The sequence below is a fragment of the Miscanthus floridulus genome, chromosome 18 (assembly GCF_019320115.1).
Source record: "Miscanthus floridulus cultivar M001 chromosome 18, ASM1932011v1, whole genome shotgun sequence".
Lineage (NCBI taxonomy): Eukaryota > Viridiplantae > Streptophyta > Magnoliopsida > Poales > Poaceae > Miscanthus > Miscanthus floridulus.
In genome coordinates, this window is record NC_089597.1 from 18,169,480 (window position 1) to 18,187,636 (window position 18,157).

Below are 18,157 nucleotides of genomic sequence, written 5' to 3' on the forward strand. Positions count from 1 at the left end.
AATGGGAATTTGCAATTAAAACACTAAGAATGAGTACTGACATCTTGACTCCTGAATATTTCGCTGGCAGAAAGCATTGAGAAAAGGTGAAACGGCTGTTTGCGGCATTGATATGGCTTTAAGTACAGAGAAACATCTGTACACTATACATGGGTGTTGATTTGTGAAATTGTCTCCCAAATATAGGATATAGGAATAGGATGTTGGTTAGTTCAATTTTAAACTGGAATCAAGGTGGTTAGAATGGAGGTAGTATGTCAAGTGCTCCAAAATTTGTTCTTCTAAACTTAATGGTCGTTCTCACCCAAATTCTCCAAACATGAACTGATGCAATCAACGGTCCTCAAATTTGCCAGAATATGAACGAATTCCAAAACATATGGTTCCTCTAATTAGAATTTGGGCCAAGCAAAAACAGAAGTACTAGCAGTATATGATGCGTTGCAAATCCCACTCCCGCTGCATCATTGGGGTTGAGAAGCTGGAGCCCGAAGAGTGCAATGATGCCGGGGCTGCCGGCGAGCGGCGAGAGACATGCCACTAGGTTGAGCCATATACGTGCACGACAAACGGGCAAAGCTGGAACCGAGGTGGGGTTGGGCTTAGGACTAACCCTGAATGAATTTTGTCTCAAATAGATGCTCAGAAAAGACAACACCAAACGGAAATCATTGTGATTGTTTAGAAAAAAAAAAAGAAAGAAAGGAGGCAGCCATCTTTTGGTGAAGGCAACCTAACTGGAAGAGCCACAGGAGAAAGAGCATCTAGGCATTTTCCAGGATACCTTCTTTCATTTGATATGCGAATGCTTGTACCTCTCTGAAAAGCGATGGAACCGTTACGCTCCCCCGCTCCTCCGCCCCCGCACCCGCCCTCGTACGCCGCCGCTCAGCCCAGATTTGCCGCCGCCGGCCGCGGCCCCCGGTCCCCGTGCGCAATTGCGGGCTCCCCACCCCGCGCTCGTCCCCCTCATCCCACCCGCAAGGCGTGCGGTGGCCCCCAGCCACAGATCCAGATCGTCCCCCGCCGTTGCCCACCCCATGCGTCGCCTCCCCGCCGTCCGCCCCACAAACCGGCCACCGTGGAACTCCGCGCGCCCGCTGCTGCGCCTGCGGGCTCCCCTCCCCGCGCTCGCCCTCCCCATCCCACTCGCAAGGCGTGGGATGGCCCCCTATCACAGATCGAGTTTGTCCCTCGCCGCTCCACACCGCATGCGTCGCCCACCCGCCGCCCAACCCCCAAATCGGCCACCACGGCCACCATGGAACTCCGCGCGACCGCTGTTGCGCCCGCCAACGCTCACGACACGACCCCTGTTCCTGAGCTCCGCCGCGACGCAACCAAGGCTACTCCCGCAGCTGCTGCCGGAGGGTTTGACAAGGCATGAAGCACATCGGGCAAGCGCGTCAAGTTCACCTCCCCCCTCTGCAACCCCCTGGTGAGAGGCTACTACTCCAACGCCGCTACACCAACCAAATCTTGCCTCAGATCCGTTGCAGTGTGGAGTACCGCTGGCGCCCAACCCGTCGGGCATTCAACTCCCCATCTTCAGTCAGCAGCACCCGGCCTTGATGGAGATTTTCCTTCCCGAGGGGGATGGCTCAGGGCTACCACTAGGCCAGGCCAGCTGGCCGATGAGGCGCATTTACGCGCACGCTGCGCGTCAGAGGATGAAGAAGGTTGGTTAATGGTGCGCCCAAGATGCTGGTGGCATCTCTCGGAGTTCAAAACCACGGTGCATTCAACTCCCTCAACCACCCAGGTCAAATCGGCGCACCACCACCACATCGAGGATCTACAACGGCGTATGTGAGGTAAATGCTTCCGTTGTCTCTCCTCTGGCCACGCTGCGGTGGACTGCAGGGACCCGGTGCGGTGTTTCACTTGTGGCCGCTGGGGGCATAAAAGCTTTCTGTGCAGAAGCAGACCTTCATCCTCCAGAAAGCAAGCTCCCACGACCAACACTGCTCCTCCAACACTCAACGACACCAACTTCCCACCGCTGGGTGCGACAGCGATGGCCAGGCCCAGGGACCCCGCTGTCCGTCCTCTGGACACCTACGTCGTGGCCTTCTCCGTCGACAACATGGACCAAGAGCTCGACCGTCTCTCCATGCATGGCATGGTGGCCTGGCTGGGGGGAATCGGCCGGTGGTGGAGCCGGAGGTCATCAAGAGGGCCATCTGCCACCAGTTCCCGGTTCACCCGGAGGATGTCACCGTCGTCAGGCACGCCCCTGAAGACTTCTTCATTGACTTCAAGCACCGGCACCACCGCAACGAGGCTGTGGCGCAGGGGGCCTTCCCCTATCGCAACCTCGACATCCACACAAGACCATGGCAGCTGGTCACGCACGGCGACATCTGCGAGCTCAAGTACCATGTTCGCCTGTGCCTGGAGGGCATCCCCCTTCATGCCTGGAACGAGAGCATCGCCAAGAGGGCTGTCGCCAGGGCCTGCGACCTCGACTATGTCGAGAAGGCGTCGCTGGACCGCGCCGACACCAGGGCACTCTGTGTCTGGGCTTGGACACACAATCCGTCCGACATTCCGAAGGTAACCTGGCTCACATTGTCCTGCAAGATGGCAGAGTTCCATAGCTCGCAGCCCACGCGTGGCCGCCGAGGGCTCACCTTCAGGGTACTGGTGCACCTTGATCTGGTGGAGGACCCTCCGGGCAGAGATGGATGGGCTGCTGCTCCACGTGTATACACGTGGGACTACGGGGTCGTTGATGGAGAAAGGACGCCGTGCGACTGACACGACCCTCCGCCTACGGACATCCACGGCAGCCGTCGCGACGACTGGTACTCGTGTCTCACCTATAGCCTTTCGCGGGCGCCCAAGGAACATGAGCGGGAGCGGTGGGAATCGAGGCACAACGGCCGTCGACACCGGAGTCCCGAACATGGGGGGGGCGTCGTCGCCCTCTACACGACGTCGCTGCTCGCCATTCTGCCCCAAGCCACGCGGCTGGCCATGGCGCTCGCCTTTCTGCCCCATGCGACGCTGCTGGACATGGTACAACCACGAGGGCTCGGCAGCTGCTTGACAAGCCCGCTGAACCCGGTCGCCCGGGGATGTACAGCGAAGAACCAGGGGATGCGGTAGGGAACGAACGACGCACCGGAGGCCACGCAGGCACGCACGCTTGGAGCCAAGGACCACAACGACGCGCCCCAAGTCCCAGTCACCGCGCCTACGCTGCAAGTCGCCTGACTTCAATGGTACCAACGACAACAACCATCACCCATCACCAAGCCCCCAAGGTTCGTGCTAATCAGAGTCCATTCAATGATCGGCCTTTCACCCCTCTGCTCCCTGCTTCCCCAGCCTGGAAGCCGAACGACACACCTGAGGACGCAGCGCGGTGCAAAACCGCACCACCGAGCGTCTCATCTTCAGAGCCGCTGAACACTATTGTGCTTCTTTCTTGCCTGAATGAACTGTAGGTTCCCCCCGTCAGCGACCGCGACAACGCGACACAGCAGCGATCACACAACATCACTGTTGAACGTCGCTTCTGCATGGGTCAAGTCTACTCCAGGTGGCCTGGTGCCCCCACCCATAGCAGATGCAGGCGCAACTGGCGGAAGGCACCTAGGTCGTGCGGCTCCGCCCCGGGCTCGTCTACTCTAGACGCGGCGCCCGCGAAACGCCCACCAACTGCTTGAGCCGTCGACGAGGGGCAGATTGACTACAGCAGCTTCAATTGGGCTAGACCAGCGTCTGTCACACCAGCACTCTAGAGGTACACGACGTTGATGACCAGAGCACAACGCCCGCTGCAGCGGGGTGTCGCAGTTCCTAGAGGGAATCTCACAACCTTTGCCTCAACCAATCTTGCAGGGCCCTGTGCGCCAGACCAGCCCTCCACAGCGACACAAGAGGGGACCGGTCCCGGCATGCAGGAGCGTGTGCATTGCGTCCAAGAACTGGCTGAGGGGTGACACTCAGGCGAAGGCCAGGCAAGTGCTGATGAAAAAGCTTGGCATCCTCGATGTCCAAAGTCTCAACCATGACGACGCGTTGCTGCGCTACTTCAGCCTGTTCAAGGGGCCACTCACCGACGACACCGCCAAGGCGCTGATGACATTGTGTGGCCTCGACGTGGCATCACCGCTGGCAACCACGAATGCCTAGATAGCTACCGAGTCTTAGGGGTACATCCTTGGACTATGTTAGTAATCGTTCAATGCTACGAGAGCTCATGGAGCTCCACATCTTTTGTGTGTGTCCAGCTATGGTGCTTGGGCGGGGCGACAGCTAGAGGCCTACAGTCGCCTCCCCACAACACTGCCTGCACCCTTCGCCCCGTAGTAAACTGTAGCATCAACTCTGTGAGCAGCAAACTTTTGCTTTGTATCACTCTATCGACAGCCAATGGCTTTCAGATGTATCGGCAAAGCCAATTTGCAGCTCTCAACAACGTATGCCCCCATGTCATTATCTTACTGATTATTGCCTGTATCACACCCACAGAGGGCGTTCTGCTTGGCGTTATCACAGCCATAGAGGGCGTTTGTATCACAGCCTCAGAGGGCATCCTGCAAGCCTCCCTCACATCAATAATTAAAAGGGCTCAATTGGTTTACTTATGACACAGATGAATTGCTAGATACTTAACTGGAACATCAGGGGCTTGAATGACGGAGCATGGCAGGACTCCGTGTGCGAGTTAGTGAGAACCACTGCTGCCACCATCGTATGTCTACAAGAAATAAAGATGCAAGTTATGGATCATAATGTGGTGCGCCGAACAGTCGGACCGAAATTTGTAAACTCCTATACTATGCTACTGGCGGAACAGACTAGAGGAGTTTTCCTTGCGGTGAATGAAGACTACTTCGACCTCTCCGACATTGTACTTACCTCGAACGCCATAACCACGCAGATCAGCATGAGGGCCGATGGAACAAGGTGGCAAATTACGGTGGTATACAGCCCGCAGGGAGAGGCAGCCAAACTTCAATTCCTCCATGAATTGAAGAACATTCCCCCGTCGGACCACAATAGATGGCTCATCCTGGGAGATTTCAATCTTATCTACCAAGCGGAAGACAAGAACAACTCCAACCTAAACCAGGCTCAAAGAAATCAAGCTAAATGGACGCCGCTTCACTTGGAGCAATCAACAGAACAACCCGACGCTCACTAGAATTGACAGACTACTATGTACCCTGAATGGGACCTGCTCTTCCCCATGTGTTTCTTACACTCCCTCCCATCGCTCATGTCGAACCATACCCCGCTGCTACTCCAGGGAGAGCTTGACCACCATCGGAGCACGTCCTTCCGCTTCGAAAATTACTGGACAAAAATGGAAGGCTTTTAAGATCTTGTCCATAATTCTTGGAATAGGTCGGTCACCTCGGCCCTACCTATGAAGCGATTACACATCAAAATGGCGCGCGTGGCAAAAGCGATCAAGCGTTGGAAGAAAGACAAGATAAGGGATACGAGGATACAGCTCGCCATAGTAAAATAGGTATTGTTACAATTAGAAGCGGTCTAAGAGCATAGGCTGCTCACTGCCATGGAGCTTCACCTATGTCGACGCCTCAAATCCCGTAGCACTGGCCTCGATGCTATTGAAAAATCAAGAATCAGACAGAGATCGAGGCTAACTTACATCCGATGTGGAGATGCTAACACAAAAATTTTCCACAGTAGAGCCAATGCACGATGGAGAAAGAATTACATACATTGTCTACATACAGATGGGGGAATCACGGTGGCACACCAAGATAAAGAAAAGGTGATACAATATTATTTTAGAAAACACATTGGCTCAGCGGTGCTGAGACCGTCCACAATCAACTGGCAATCCCTTGGCTATAATCAATATGATCTCTCCAATCTGGAGGTGCCTTTCTCCTAGGAAGAGATAAAAACACTATATATTCAATGCCTTCCGACAAAGCGCCAGGACCGGATGGCTTTATGGGTGCCTTCTTCAAAGCTTGTTGGGAAACCATTAAAGATGATGTTATGGTGGTCATGAATAGTTTATTCACAATGAATGCCCAGGGCTTCCAATGGATTAACTCGGCATCCATGATCCTTCTGCCCAAAAAAGCCGATGCAACAATAGTTACTGATTTCAGACCCATCAGCCTAGTCCATGGCATTGCAAAGATCTTCTCCAAAGTGTTAGCTAACAGACTTGCCACTCGACTCAACACCCTAGTCTCGAACTGCTAGAGCGCATTTATAAAGAACAGAAGCATCCATGACAATTTCCTGTACGTCCAGGGCACGGTACAAAGACTACACAAACAGAAGATTCCGGCTTTGTTCATGAAACTAGACATCCACAAAGCCTTTGACATGGTACATTGGGGGTATTTGCTTGAGACTCTACAGGCTCTGGGCTTCGGACAACGATGGCGTGAGTGGATCTCCATCCTCCTATGTACATCCACCTCTACACCCATGCTGAACGGGCGACAGGGGGCCACTTTTAGCCATGCCAGAGGCGTTCGCCAGGGGGATCCGCTTTCACCCATGCTATTCATCCTAGCTATGGACCCACTGCAACGTTTGCTTGACTTAGCAACCCAACAGGGGATGCTCACCCCCTTACCAATCACGGCGACAAAATGGAGAACCTCGATGTATGCAGATGATGCGGCCATTTTTGTCAGCCCCATGAAAGACGATGTTGAAGCCGTCAAAATCATCCTACAGGCTTTTGGCGCATTCTTGGGACTCCATATTAATCTACAAAAGAGCTCAGTTCATCCAATCGGTTGTGCAAATGTCGACCTAGACCAAGTCCTGTCACCTTTCATCGGTACTAGAGGAGGCTTCCCATGCAAATACTTGGGCCTGCAACTCCACATTAGATCGCTGCAAAGGATCCATGTGCAACCTCTCATAGACCGTATTGGGCACAGGCTACCCAAATGGAAAGGGAGATGGCTAAACAGAGCAGGATGCCTTACTCTTGTAACCTCTGTCCTCTCCTCCATGCCAACCTACCACCTGGCAGTGTTTCCTCTGGCCGCTTGGGCTAAGAAAAAGATCGACAAAATCAGGAGATCTTTCTTGTGGAAGGGGGAGGAGAATGCAAATGGCGGCCACTGTCTAGTTAACTAGCGTACGGTTACCAGACCAAAAGACCTGGGCGGTTTAGGCGTCCCTGACCTGGAGAGATTTGGGCGAGCCCTCCGATTGAGATGGCTATGGCAAGAATGGGTGGACGAGTCCAAGTCTTGGAGCGGCTCAGAGCTTCCATGTTATGATGATGACCGCCTCCTCTTCAACTCCTCAATCATTATATCTTTGGGGGATGGTGCAAAGACTAAGTTTTGGCACCACAGTTGGCTTGATGGTCAAGCTCCTAGGTACCTAGCCCTGAACTTGTTTTGCCTAGTCTCAAGGACAAACTGAACAGTGCAACAAGAGCTCCGCAACAACAATTGGATGCATAAACTAGGAAGGAAAATCACCTCGGCGATCCACATAGAGGAGTTTGTGTCCCTCTGGATACGAATACAGGACATGCACCTACAATAGGGCGTCCAGGACACCATCATCTGGCGTTGGACCAACGATGGGAATTACTCAACCCGATCGGCCAACAGAATCCAATTCAGAGGTTCGTTCCTCCCCTTCCGTACGGACTTGATTTGGAAAGCGCATGTCGAGAATAGATGCAAGATCTTCGCCTGAATCTTAGTGCAAGATAAAATTCTAACAGCACAAAACCTACAAAAGAGAGGGTGGCCACACCAACAACAGTGCGTGCTATGCAACGGTCCCTTAGAGACAGACCCCCACCTATGCCTTTGTTGCCCATTTGCTAAGGCGGTGTGGGATCAAATCCTCTCGTGGGAAAACTTCACTCAAATCCAACAATAGCACCAGGTAAACCCCAACCATATCAAGTCATGGTGGGAAGACGCGACAGCAAAAGTGCCAAGATCTGAGCGTAGAAGGCTTAACGGGGTAGTAATCTACACCTTTTGGAATATATGGAAAGAGAGAAATAGAAGAATTTTCGATAACACGTTTGAAACGGTGCCGCAAGTGGCCGCAAGGATAAAGGAAGACATAGAGCAGAGGAAGATAGCATTTGATTATGTTTAGCTCACATGCATATGGGGGGGGGGGGTTGAAATCATAATCTCGTTTGTCCTTGCTTGTACATAAACTTTCTTTCCCTATCTTAATTGAAAGGCAGAGCTCCTACCAGTACGTTAAAAAAGAGAGCATCTAGGCAGCGCATCTCCTGGAGGCCGCACCCAGCAGCCCGCCGCCGCCGTCGGCCTGCAGCCCGGCGCCAGCGGCCCCCCTCCCCTTCCTGCCCCTCCCTACAACTTCAGCGCCTGCAGCTCCCATCACCTCCACAACCCTGGCCTACCCTAGATGCGTCATCGCTAGATCCAGCGCCGCCGCCCCCCTCCCACCGCCGGTCTCCAACCCGGCGCCAACGGCTCCCAACCCCTTCGTTCCCTTTCCTACTCCCCCCGCGCCAACTTCTCCCTCCGCCACCTCAGCCCCTGCTCCCCCAGTTGCGGCCCCCAAACACATGCGGGAGCAGGAGTCGTGACGCCACCGTCCGAGTCGGACGCCAGCTCCCTAGGGCCGCCGATGCCTGATCTCATCGCCGCCCCTCCCTCGGCATCCATGGCGACCTAGATCTACCGCTGCTAGCCGAGGCGCCGTCGACGTCGCTGCCGTAGGGCGGCCATCTAGCCCAGCATCACCCATCCAGCGAGGAGGCTAGATGCGGTGTCGCCGGTAGAACTAACGGCGGGTCTCGCGACGAGGCCGAGCGGCCGCCGCCTCCGTCCGCAGGGCCTGTGTCGTCCACGCCGGTCTCCCACCTCTCCCTGCTCGTAGAGCCCTTCTTCCCCAGCGGTGCCCTCGGACGCCCGAAGGCCATGCGCTGGTCCGAGGACTCCATCTCCTCCGACTCGGAATCTGACTTCTCGCCACCCATCGCTACCTAGGCCTCCTTCGCCGATGTTGTCCGCAGGAGCTCTCCCGCTCAAGAAACGCCCAGGCCAGCAAGGTCCGGTGCCCTATCGCCCACCCGAGAGGTCGACGAGCAGCCAGCGGAGATAGCACGTGAGGTCGACGGTAGGCAGCGTCAAGGTCATAGGTGACGCAGGCATAGGAGGAGGCCATGTCGCGCACCCACCACGGGAGACCGCATCCCTGTTCATCGGCGGCTGGGACCTCCCGGTGAGGCCAACCAGGGCCCTACGGAGCGCGTCCCTGCTCGGCAAAGATTGGGCGCGTGTGTTCTGCTGCGGAGGAGGAGGCGCATCTCACCGCCTGACGTAGAAGGGTGGCGGGAGGTCATGCATAGGCAGGCAGAACCTTCGCCTACTGAGCGCGTCGCCACCTTCAAGCCACCTCACCGAAGGCGCATCGCGGAAGCGTTGCGAGACAGGTGCCTAAACTGCTTGTCTTACTCTCACCGCATCGCCATGTGCTGCTTGCCTCTACAATGCCTGCGATGCTGAGGGTTTCAACACATTGCCAGAGATTGCAAGCGACTGCGCTCGCCAGGCCACAACCGGGTTGGCCCCGACGCTGGGGAACGCCATCGTTCCGGCCATGAGGCCATCCCAAACCGGCATCATTCCCGCGGGGGGTCTAGGCCATGCACCCAAGGTGCCTGGGGACGCAGTCATGGCGACGCCAGCAAGATGGAGGTGAGCACCGCGATGCTTGTCCAAGATGCTGAGCCGGTGAAACAGTCTAAAATCACCGACTGTTGGACCCTTCTCCATTTTGAACAAGATCCATCCTCTCCATTCAAGTTGATCGTGGGAAGACAACCTACCTCGGATCCGATGGTCCTTTAGGCAGGGCTGCTTAGCGGTCATCGTGGCGCAACGGAGCAGCCTGGAACATTGCCACCTATGTTCGCAGACTGCTGGGTACCACCCAGATTTGAGCAAGACCCAACCTCCCTTGGCGAGGCGATCGCTAGAGGGCAGCTAGCCTTAGATCAGATGGTTCTGGAGGTAGGGCTGCTCAACGGTCCCCGCGGTGCAACAACACCCCCCCTCCGACGTCCCAGGCAACGGCAAAGACAATCGTCCATCCCTGAGGCATGAGGTGACCAGTGATGCAGCGCCAACCACACCGGGACAAGCTAATCATGTCGGCGCATTTGGCGACCAGGAGGGGACGGAGGTCCCACCGTCCTCACCATCGAAGGCACACACCACGACTGTGCTTTTTGGCCCAGTGCATGGATGCCAGACCGCAAGCTGAGGCGACCGATGGCACAGCAACGGGCGTCGTTCTGGCAACCGACGAGCTGACCGCTGAGGGCATGCCCAGACCGAGGGAGGCCGCCAAGCGACTATCTAAGATCATTGAGGAGGTCCAGGTAATGAGACAACCACCTCTCATCAGCTCCCCGCCTAAGCAGAAGCCAACACCAAAGCAGACTACTCTGCCCATTAGGAGCAGACGGATTGCTACTCAGCAGATGGACCACATCCCAGCGTCCAAATGTGGCGAAGTGCTGCTCATGAAGAAGATGGGGATCCTAGCACCTTCAGCACCGATTTCCTCTGCAGCCAAGCGTTCGTACGATTCATACTTCTAGGGTACCCTATTGGAAGCAAACGTCAAGGCGCTTCATGTGTTGTTCCTAGCATCCAGGGCGATGGCTGGTGGAGCAGCGCGGTCTGGTACTTTAGCTAGATCATAGTCTAGGTTGATCACAATGGATTCCAAGGTTGTCATAGTCAAAATGTAGTCCCTTTGAGGTAACCATCGTGCTAGGAACGATCTCTATTGTATTTCAAACTTCTACCTTCTTAATACAATGATACACAATGCTCTTGCGTATTCAAGAAAAAAGGCGAGAACCCAAGGCCATTCGTCCTGCAGTCAGGCATATCGTCGAATGTCCTATGGCCGTGGGGCGGAAGGGTGAGCAGAGGAACTATTTTGCCCCAAAGCTCCATGGGTCATGGCATTCTTCACCCACTTCTCCCAACCCCATTAGGCCTTTCACAACGTGTTCCTTGAGTGATAAAAAAAAGATGAAAGAGAATGTTTGAGCATTACTTAGCACACTGCAGCAGGCGATGCTAACTTCTAGTGGTGCTATAAAAGGTGAAAGCCATTTGGACAAAAAAGATATAAAGTTATGGTACTTTCTTCCTACAATGATAAATTTATAAGAGCTATAGTAAAACTAGCAAGTGTAAATGAAAAAGATAGAAAATAATTAAATATCCCCCTCCACACACACACTGTCATTCATCTCTCCTAGTCCCCAAAATCTTGATTCATGTCTTCTCCCCCAACCCAACCCTAGATCCTCGTCGCCCGCCAGAGTCCGTATCCTGCCCATCACTATGGCGGCGACGCCTGCTATGATTGATGAGCTGATCGAGGAGTACCTCCTCCGCCTCCCTCCAACGGATCCTGCAAGTCTCGTCGATGCCTCCCTCGTCTGCAAGTCATGGGGCCGCTTTATCTGTAGCCCCCGATTCCGCCGTGAATTCCGAAAATTTCACTGTAAGCCACCAATGCTTGGCTTCTTTTCCAACATTGAAAGTGCCCAATTCTTTCCAACCTCTTCTTTCCACCTTCCCAAAGCCACCCTCCGTAGTTGCATCATGCTCGATGCCTGCCACGGCCGCGTCCTCCTCGAAAGGAATGTTATGGAGGATGAAGATACCGAACTCACCGTCTAGGACCCAACCATAGACGAGCAGTGGGATCTACCACAACTGGACATCAGCGAACAACTTGCTTGGTATGCAACTGTGCTTTGCGGGGCCACAACTAGTGGCTCTTGCAACCACCTAGACTGTCACTACAAACCATTCAAGGTGATCTCCTTGGGCCTCGGCATTGAGCCCGAGCATATGTCCTCCTTGCACATCTACTCATCAGAGGTTGGCTCCTGGAGCGATCCAACTCTTGTACCTAAGTGCGATGTTGATGCAACATCCCCTGCGCTTGTGGGGAATACACTCCACTTTTCGACTGATGATGGTAGTCGAATTCTTAGTTATGATATGGAAACAAGGGAAACATATGTGATTCATCTACCTCTTAAGCTCGGTGAGTGTTCTACTGCCCTCATGGAAATGGAGAATGGTGAGTTGGGAGTCGCAAGATTGGATGAAGCTGCAAAACTCACCCTCTGGTCATCAGAGTTGAATCCCAACAGAGACTTGGAATGGGCACAAATTAAAGTCATTGAGCTTGAGAAGGTGCTCCCTGTCAACGGTCGCTCCATCTATTCTAATTATATTGCATTTGCGCATGGCGCTGGAATCTTTTTTGTGGGGACAGATGATGGCATATTTAGTTTTGATCTAAAATCCGGCCAAGCAAAGAAGGTATTCAATGATCCATGTGTTGGATATGGTATCAACATTGTTGTTCCCTATGTGAGCTTCTGCACTCCAGGTACGACTTTGCTTGGTTTATGATTTGTCAAAGTTTGGAACATGTAAATTTTCACTAGGACATGAAAATATGGATAGTTTCATGATACTACATGAGTTCAGTGGATTTCTGGAAGTAAGATGTATACCTATGTTACGCCTAACTATAACTTTTATTTTGGCTATATACTATCCTTGACAATAGCTACTCATACCTAGGAATCTATTCACCTATTAGACCTACGGCAGGGTGTCAAAAATTTTATGCTAAAAAACACACTAAAGTTGTGACACTACACATAGATGTATACCATGTGCCTATGTTTAATGTTGTACATTTCTATCCTTGATAGTTGAATGTAATAACACGGAATTTATGGATAATATGTGGGATACACACAAAATAGGTGTTTCTCTACAGGTCTAAGTCAATCTTCTCTGAATGATTTGGGCAAGTTGTGAACGGGTGGGTCTGAGATCATAGGTTATTGTTGCTTTGTTAGCTATATATTTAGTTGCAATTTGGAGGAACATGTGGTTGGTTGGTAATAAATGTTCATTATGGCATACCAATTTGCAGTTAGCAGATTTTATTTATATTATTTGGTTTATTTTGCAGCACTGAGATCAATTGATATAGGCGAGGAACTAGAAGTTGATGCTGCAAGTGCATGAGATAAACAACTCAGCTTGCTAAAGCGAGGCCTTGAAAATCAAGATGGAAGTGTACCACAAGTAGGGGTTAACACTTTTTTCAAGTTTAATGGGTGGTGAATGTAAACCGATGAAAATCTTGAAATCGTTTTTCTATTGGTTGGTTGCAACAAATTTGACATTTATGTGTAGGTAACTTACCTGACGAAAGGAGTTGCCTTTATTTAGCGCGTGTTTAAATACATTGATGATCCATTGAACCAGCAACATGTCTAGTTCCTTTGTTTTTTCCTCGATGGTAATAGTTGCAGTCCTTGAATTTGATTATTTCAGAGTATATATCCTGCAAAAGATACTGAAGCTCAACTTTCGTGAGAGGAAGGAGAACGCTTGGGAAGATTCAGACTCGGATGAACTTTCTGTAGTGTTTTCCTGGTGTTTTGACTCGCTAGAGAAAGCACAATGAAAGTTATTTGCCAATATGTCAATACCATTTTAAAAGTATGAAAAATTAATTATTATTGCCTAGGATTCTTCTCCGTGACACATTATTTGCATTTGCTACTGTAGTCCCTTGTTTTCCCAGTTTGAAAACAGGCTCTAGAAAAAGAGAACACGGCAAAAGAAATTTAATTTAAATTTTGATAAAGTGATTCATACGTGCTCTTGCCATCATACTTCCCTCTGGTATACCCATATCAAATGTACCAAGCTCCAAGAGCACACTTTATTAATAAGCGTAAATTTTTTATTATAGCTTCTAGCACCAAATCAATTGTAAGTATTGTGTGTTAGCACAGACAATATAGTACAGTAGTATTTATGCGAAAGGGCATGTAGCCTAGTGGTTACAAGAGTCTCAGTAGCATCTCAGGTCCCGGGTTTGACTCTCATGGGAGCGAATGTTTTAGGATTTAACAACGTTTGTGTTTTCAGCAGTAGGCGACGTTTCCGTCGATAGCGAGGCATCTGTGGTGACTTCGTCAATCTCGAAGATTTGTTGACCCAGTCTTTAAAGATGATCATAAGGGTAGAATTTATGTGCGTGTATTCATATGAGTGGGGATGCGCGTTGTGAGTGTATGAGTCAAAAATACTAGTATTTATAATATTGGAAAAAAGTCGAAGTCACGCGACTAGACATGGCTAGAGTCAATGGCTATTGTCTATTGACCAGTCGGGGTCGGGGAACCATCCCGAACCCTTCCACCCCTGCACCACCGGCTGCAACCGCAACCATGGCCGCCGATCTGCCGAAACCCTCCTCTAATCCCCACCCGGATCTGGCGGCACCGGCACCGGCCCGCGGCTGCCGCCTGCCCTTGGCCACCGTGGGGATCCTCGTCGCCTTCGGGCTCAACCTCGCGCTCTGCCTCCGCCTCCGCCGCGGCGGCCACGACCTCGCCTTCGTCGGCCTCTCGCACCTCAACCTGCTCCTCCTGTTCCTGTCCCACCGCTGCTTCGAGCGCACGCTGCCAGGGTCCGCGGTGCGGGGCCGCGCCATGCTCGCCGTGTGGCTCCTCACCGCCACACTCACCGCCGCCTTCACCTGGAAGATCGGCGCGCTCATGCCGCTGGCCTTCGCGGTCGCGGCGTGGGTCATGGCTGCCGCCACCGTGCTTGGTGGCTTCTGCATGCTGTTCCTCCTCCATGGCGACAAGTGATCGAGATCTGTGCAGGTCTGAGACTCGGACTCGGAGCAAGAGTATGTATGTAGCACTTTCGTTTTTATTTGACAATTAGTATTCAATCATGGACTAATTGGGCTCAAAACGTTCGTCTCGCGATTTCCAACCAAACTGTGCAATTAGTTTTTTTCATCTATATTTAATGCTCCATGCACGTATCGCAAGATTCGATGTGATGGCTACTGTAGCATTTTTTGGGAAAACTTTTTGGAACTAAACAAGGCCATGTGGAATTGCAGACTGACTCACATCTGTCAAAGGACATATGAATGAAAATAATAAAAATACAAGTGGTGGACGGCTTCATCTGGTTTCTTCTGGGTTCTGTTGGTTTCACCTGGAACAAATTAAATCTTTCAGTCGCTTTCACATGTCCATTTCAACTGCATCTGCAACGTGTGAACATGGAGGGGATTCTTCGTAAGTAGAATAATAGATGGATCACGCTGATGTTTATACTGAAATGTCATGAGAGAAAAACACCGTTCTATGACTAAAAGTATTGCTGAATAAGTTCAAGTGAACATCGTTAATATTCTTTCACCAGTCAGCACAATCTGAAGGCATCTCTTGCTTTATTCTAACAAGAAAGGGGAAATGATGGTTCCTCACATATCATTTTTAGTCCGTCGACTTGAATCGGAGCATTTCACACTATGGTACGTTGGTTACAGCACGACTGCACGAGCACTGAAGTTTGTTTAGAGGAGATGCATGGGGCTGTCCAGCTGTTGTCAAGGTTCGCTTACTACAGAAAGAAGAAATAGGGTGAAGTTTCTCCTCTCTGGAAGTTGATTATACTATGTGAATAGATAAATAGCCGCGATCTAAATTGGAACAAAAAAGAAAAATGAACAATTATTTGTACTGCTATAACTGTTTTTCTTAAATTATTTCCACCATCAATCCTGAAATGTAAATGATTTTGAATTATCCAAAGTTGGTCTATCCCTTTTTTTTGAGAGCAGGTCTATCCCAGATTTGATCGTGTTTATTGGAAAGAGCAATAATATTCAGAACATCAAATTAGCATTATTAAATACATTATGAAGTAGTTCCATATTTCACCTTTTTTATGTGGTACGGAGTAGGTGTCAATATGTTCTCTTTAAGTTTGATCAAATTTAGGATAGTTTGATGTATGATAAACTTAAATCCTTTATACTGTTTCAGGACGGAGGAAGGGGAAACTTAATTAGATAATAAAAAAATTCTATGAGTAAAAAAAACTAATGTTCCTCGTTCCGTGCTCTTATATCAGCATAACAACGAATGCTATGCTTCCCAAGAATTCTGTATCATCTTATTTGTTTTGACTTGGTCTCCTGTTATATTTAATTTACTGTCACGGCAACCGTAAGTCACTACTATAGAAAAGATTTTTAGAGGCGGTTAAAATTGCTTTTCAGAGACGGTTTGAATAACCGCTACAATGCCACCGACTGTAAAAATAAGTTTCAGAGGTGGTTTTCTTAAGATAACCGCAACTAAAAATGATTTTCAGAGGCGGTTTTCTTAAGACAACTGCAACTTAAAATGATTTTCAGAGGTGGTTGACTCAACAGCCCCTAAAAATAATTTTCAGAATTTTTCAAAAATCATTTAGAGTCTAATAAAAATAAGAAATTTTTTTTTAATATGGTCGAAAGGCCTGAGGGCCGACCTCCGACTCACAAGTGCAGAGACCAAGATTTGAGCTCATGACCTCTTCCTCGCGTGTCTCATCCCCTACCACCGCACCATACAATCTCTTGTATTTTATTCTACAATGTTGTCTATTTGTACTAATATGTACGAATCTTATAAACAATATTTTAACTCATAAACAATCTTAAATGAGAAAACTTTCAACTACAAAGTTTTAGATCTCGTCGAGCACTACAACTTCCATTCAAGGTCATTTGAAAATTCAAAAATTTGAAATTCAAAATTTGAGACTTAATTTATATATTTGGAACCCAATGATCTCAAACAAATAATTTATCAACTACAAAGTTTTAGATCTCGTCGAGCTCTACAATTTTGATATAAAGTTTATCTTCATCCGACTTCATTTAAAACATATATGAATTTATTTGTGTTGCAGCTATTTTTAAGGACGGTTTCGTTAATACAATTTTCAGAGGCGGTTATCTTAAGAGAACAGTCTACGAAAATCACTAATTTTTAGAGGTGGTTTTCTTAATACAACCGTCTCTGACAATCGATTTTCATAGATGGTTCTCTTAATGAAACCGCCGCTAAAATTGGATACATTTTTAGAGGCAGATTTCTTAATGGAACCGCCTCTAAAAATTGATTTCTAGCAACAGTTGTATAGCTGCAATGCCTCCCGCGAAGGTTAGTGACGGCGTGCTAAGACAACCGCTTCTGTTAGAAAAGAGAGGCGCCTCTAAAAATCATTTCTGTAGTAGTGAGTTACGATCGATCTATACTGTGTAACAGTCTAACTCTCCAACTGATATATACTGTCACTGGTAGAGAACCGAGCTTTACTCCCGGTGGGGAACCCCCTCTAGTCCCGGTTCCCCACCCGGGAGCAAGCATCCGGGACTAAAGGGGGGTCCTTTAGTCCCGGGTCAGGAACCGGGACTAAAGGATGACCTTTAGTCCCGGTGGGTAACACCAACCGGGACTAAAGGTGCCTCCTGACATGCCACGATGGCCGGCACCTTTAGTCCCGGTTGGTAATACGAACCGGGACTAAAGGATTTTTTTTTCTTTTCTTTTCATTTTTTTGTTTTCTTTTCAAAATAGGTTTTCGAAGTCGTATTGTACGATGCTAATTATACATTTATACGCGCATATAGTATGTTTCGGTTCAAGCACAATGAACATATTAAATCACACAATTCAAGCATAGAAATATATATATATATATATATATATATATATATATATATATATATATATATATATGCATCATATATATATTTACATGCATGCATGCATATGTGTATTTTACATTATATTATTTCATGTGCATATATTACAAAAGATTGCATTATAGTTGTTGTGACATAACAAGTTTCCTCTCATCCTCTAGCTTGGCTTCAATGGCAGTGTTGGGTCGAAGTAGAACTCGCCCTTGGAATCGATGACCTGCTCATTAAAAAATCCGGCTATAGACTCTTGAATTGCTTTGATTTGGTCTTGCCGTATGACCTTTTCCTCCAACCATCGAGTCTACAGGTTTGAATTAAAGGAAAATAAATTAATATATGTACATATATATATATATAAAGACATAGTAACACAATCAATAATAATAATTAAATGAATATATAGTGTATTTTTAACGTACTTTGAGTCTCTCTGTAGGAGTTTTTTGGGAGAGCACCTTGATAAACTTGCAAACATAGTAACCACAGTAGTTGTTCCCCTGTTCCTGCCTCAGACACCACTTTACGAGAAAAAGATTTGTCATCCAAT

At 49.4% G+C, this 18,157-nt stretch overlaps 1 protein-coding gene across 1 annotated transcript; it reads left to right on the top strand.

The window, feature by feature from the left end:
• Positions 1-14,275: 14,275 nt before the first annotated feature.
• On the top strand, positions 14,276-14,701 carry LOC136522932 (uncharacterized). The gene has a single exon (XM_066516725.1). It carries the CDS (start codon positions 14,276-14,278, stop codon positions 14,699-14,701), a length of 426 nt encoding a protein of 141 aa, XP_066372822.1.
• The last annotated feature ends 3,456 nt before the right edge of the window (positions 14,702-18,157 follow it).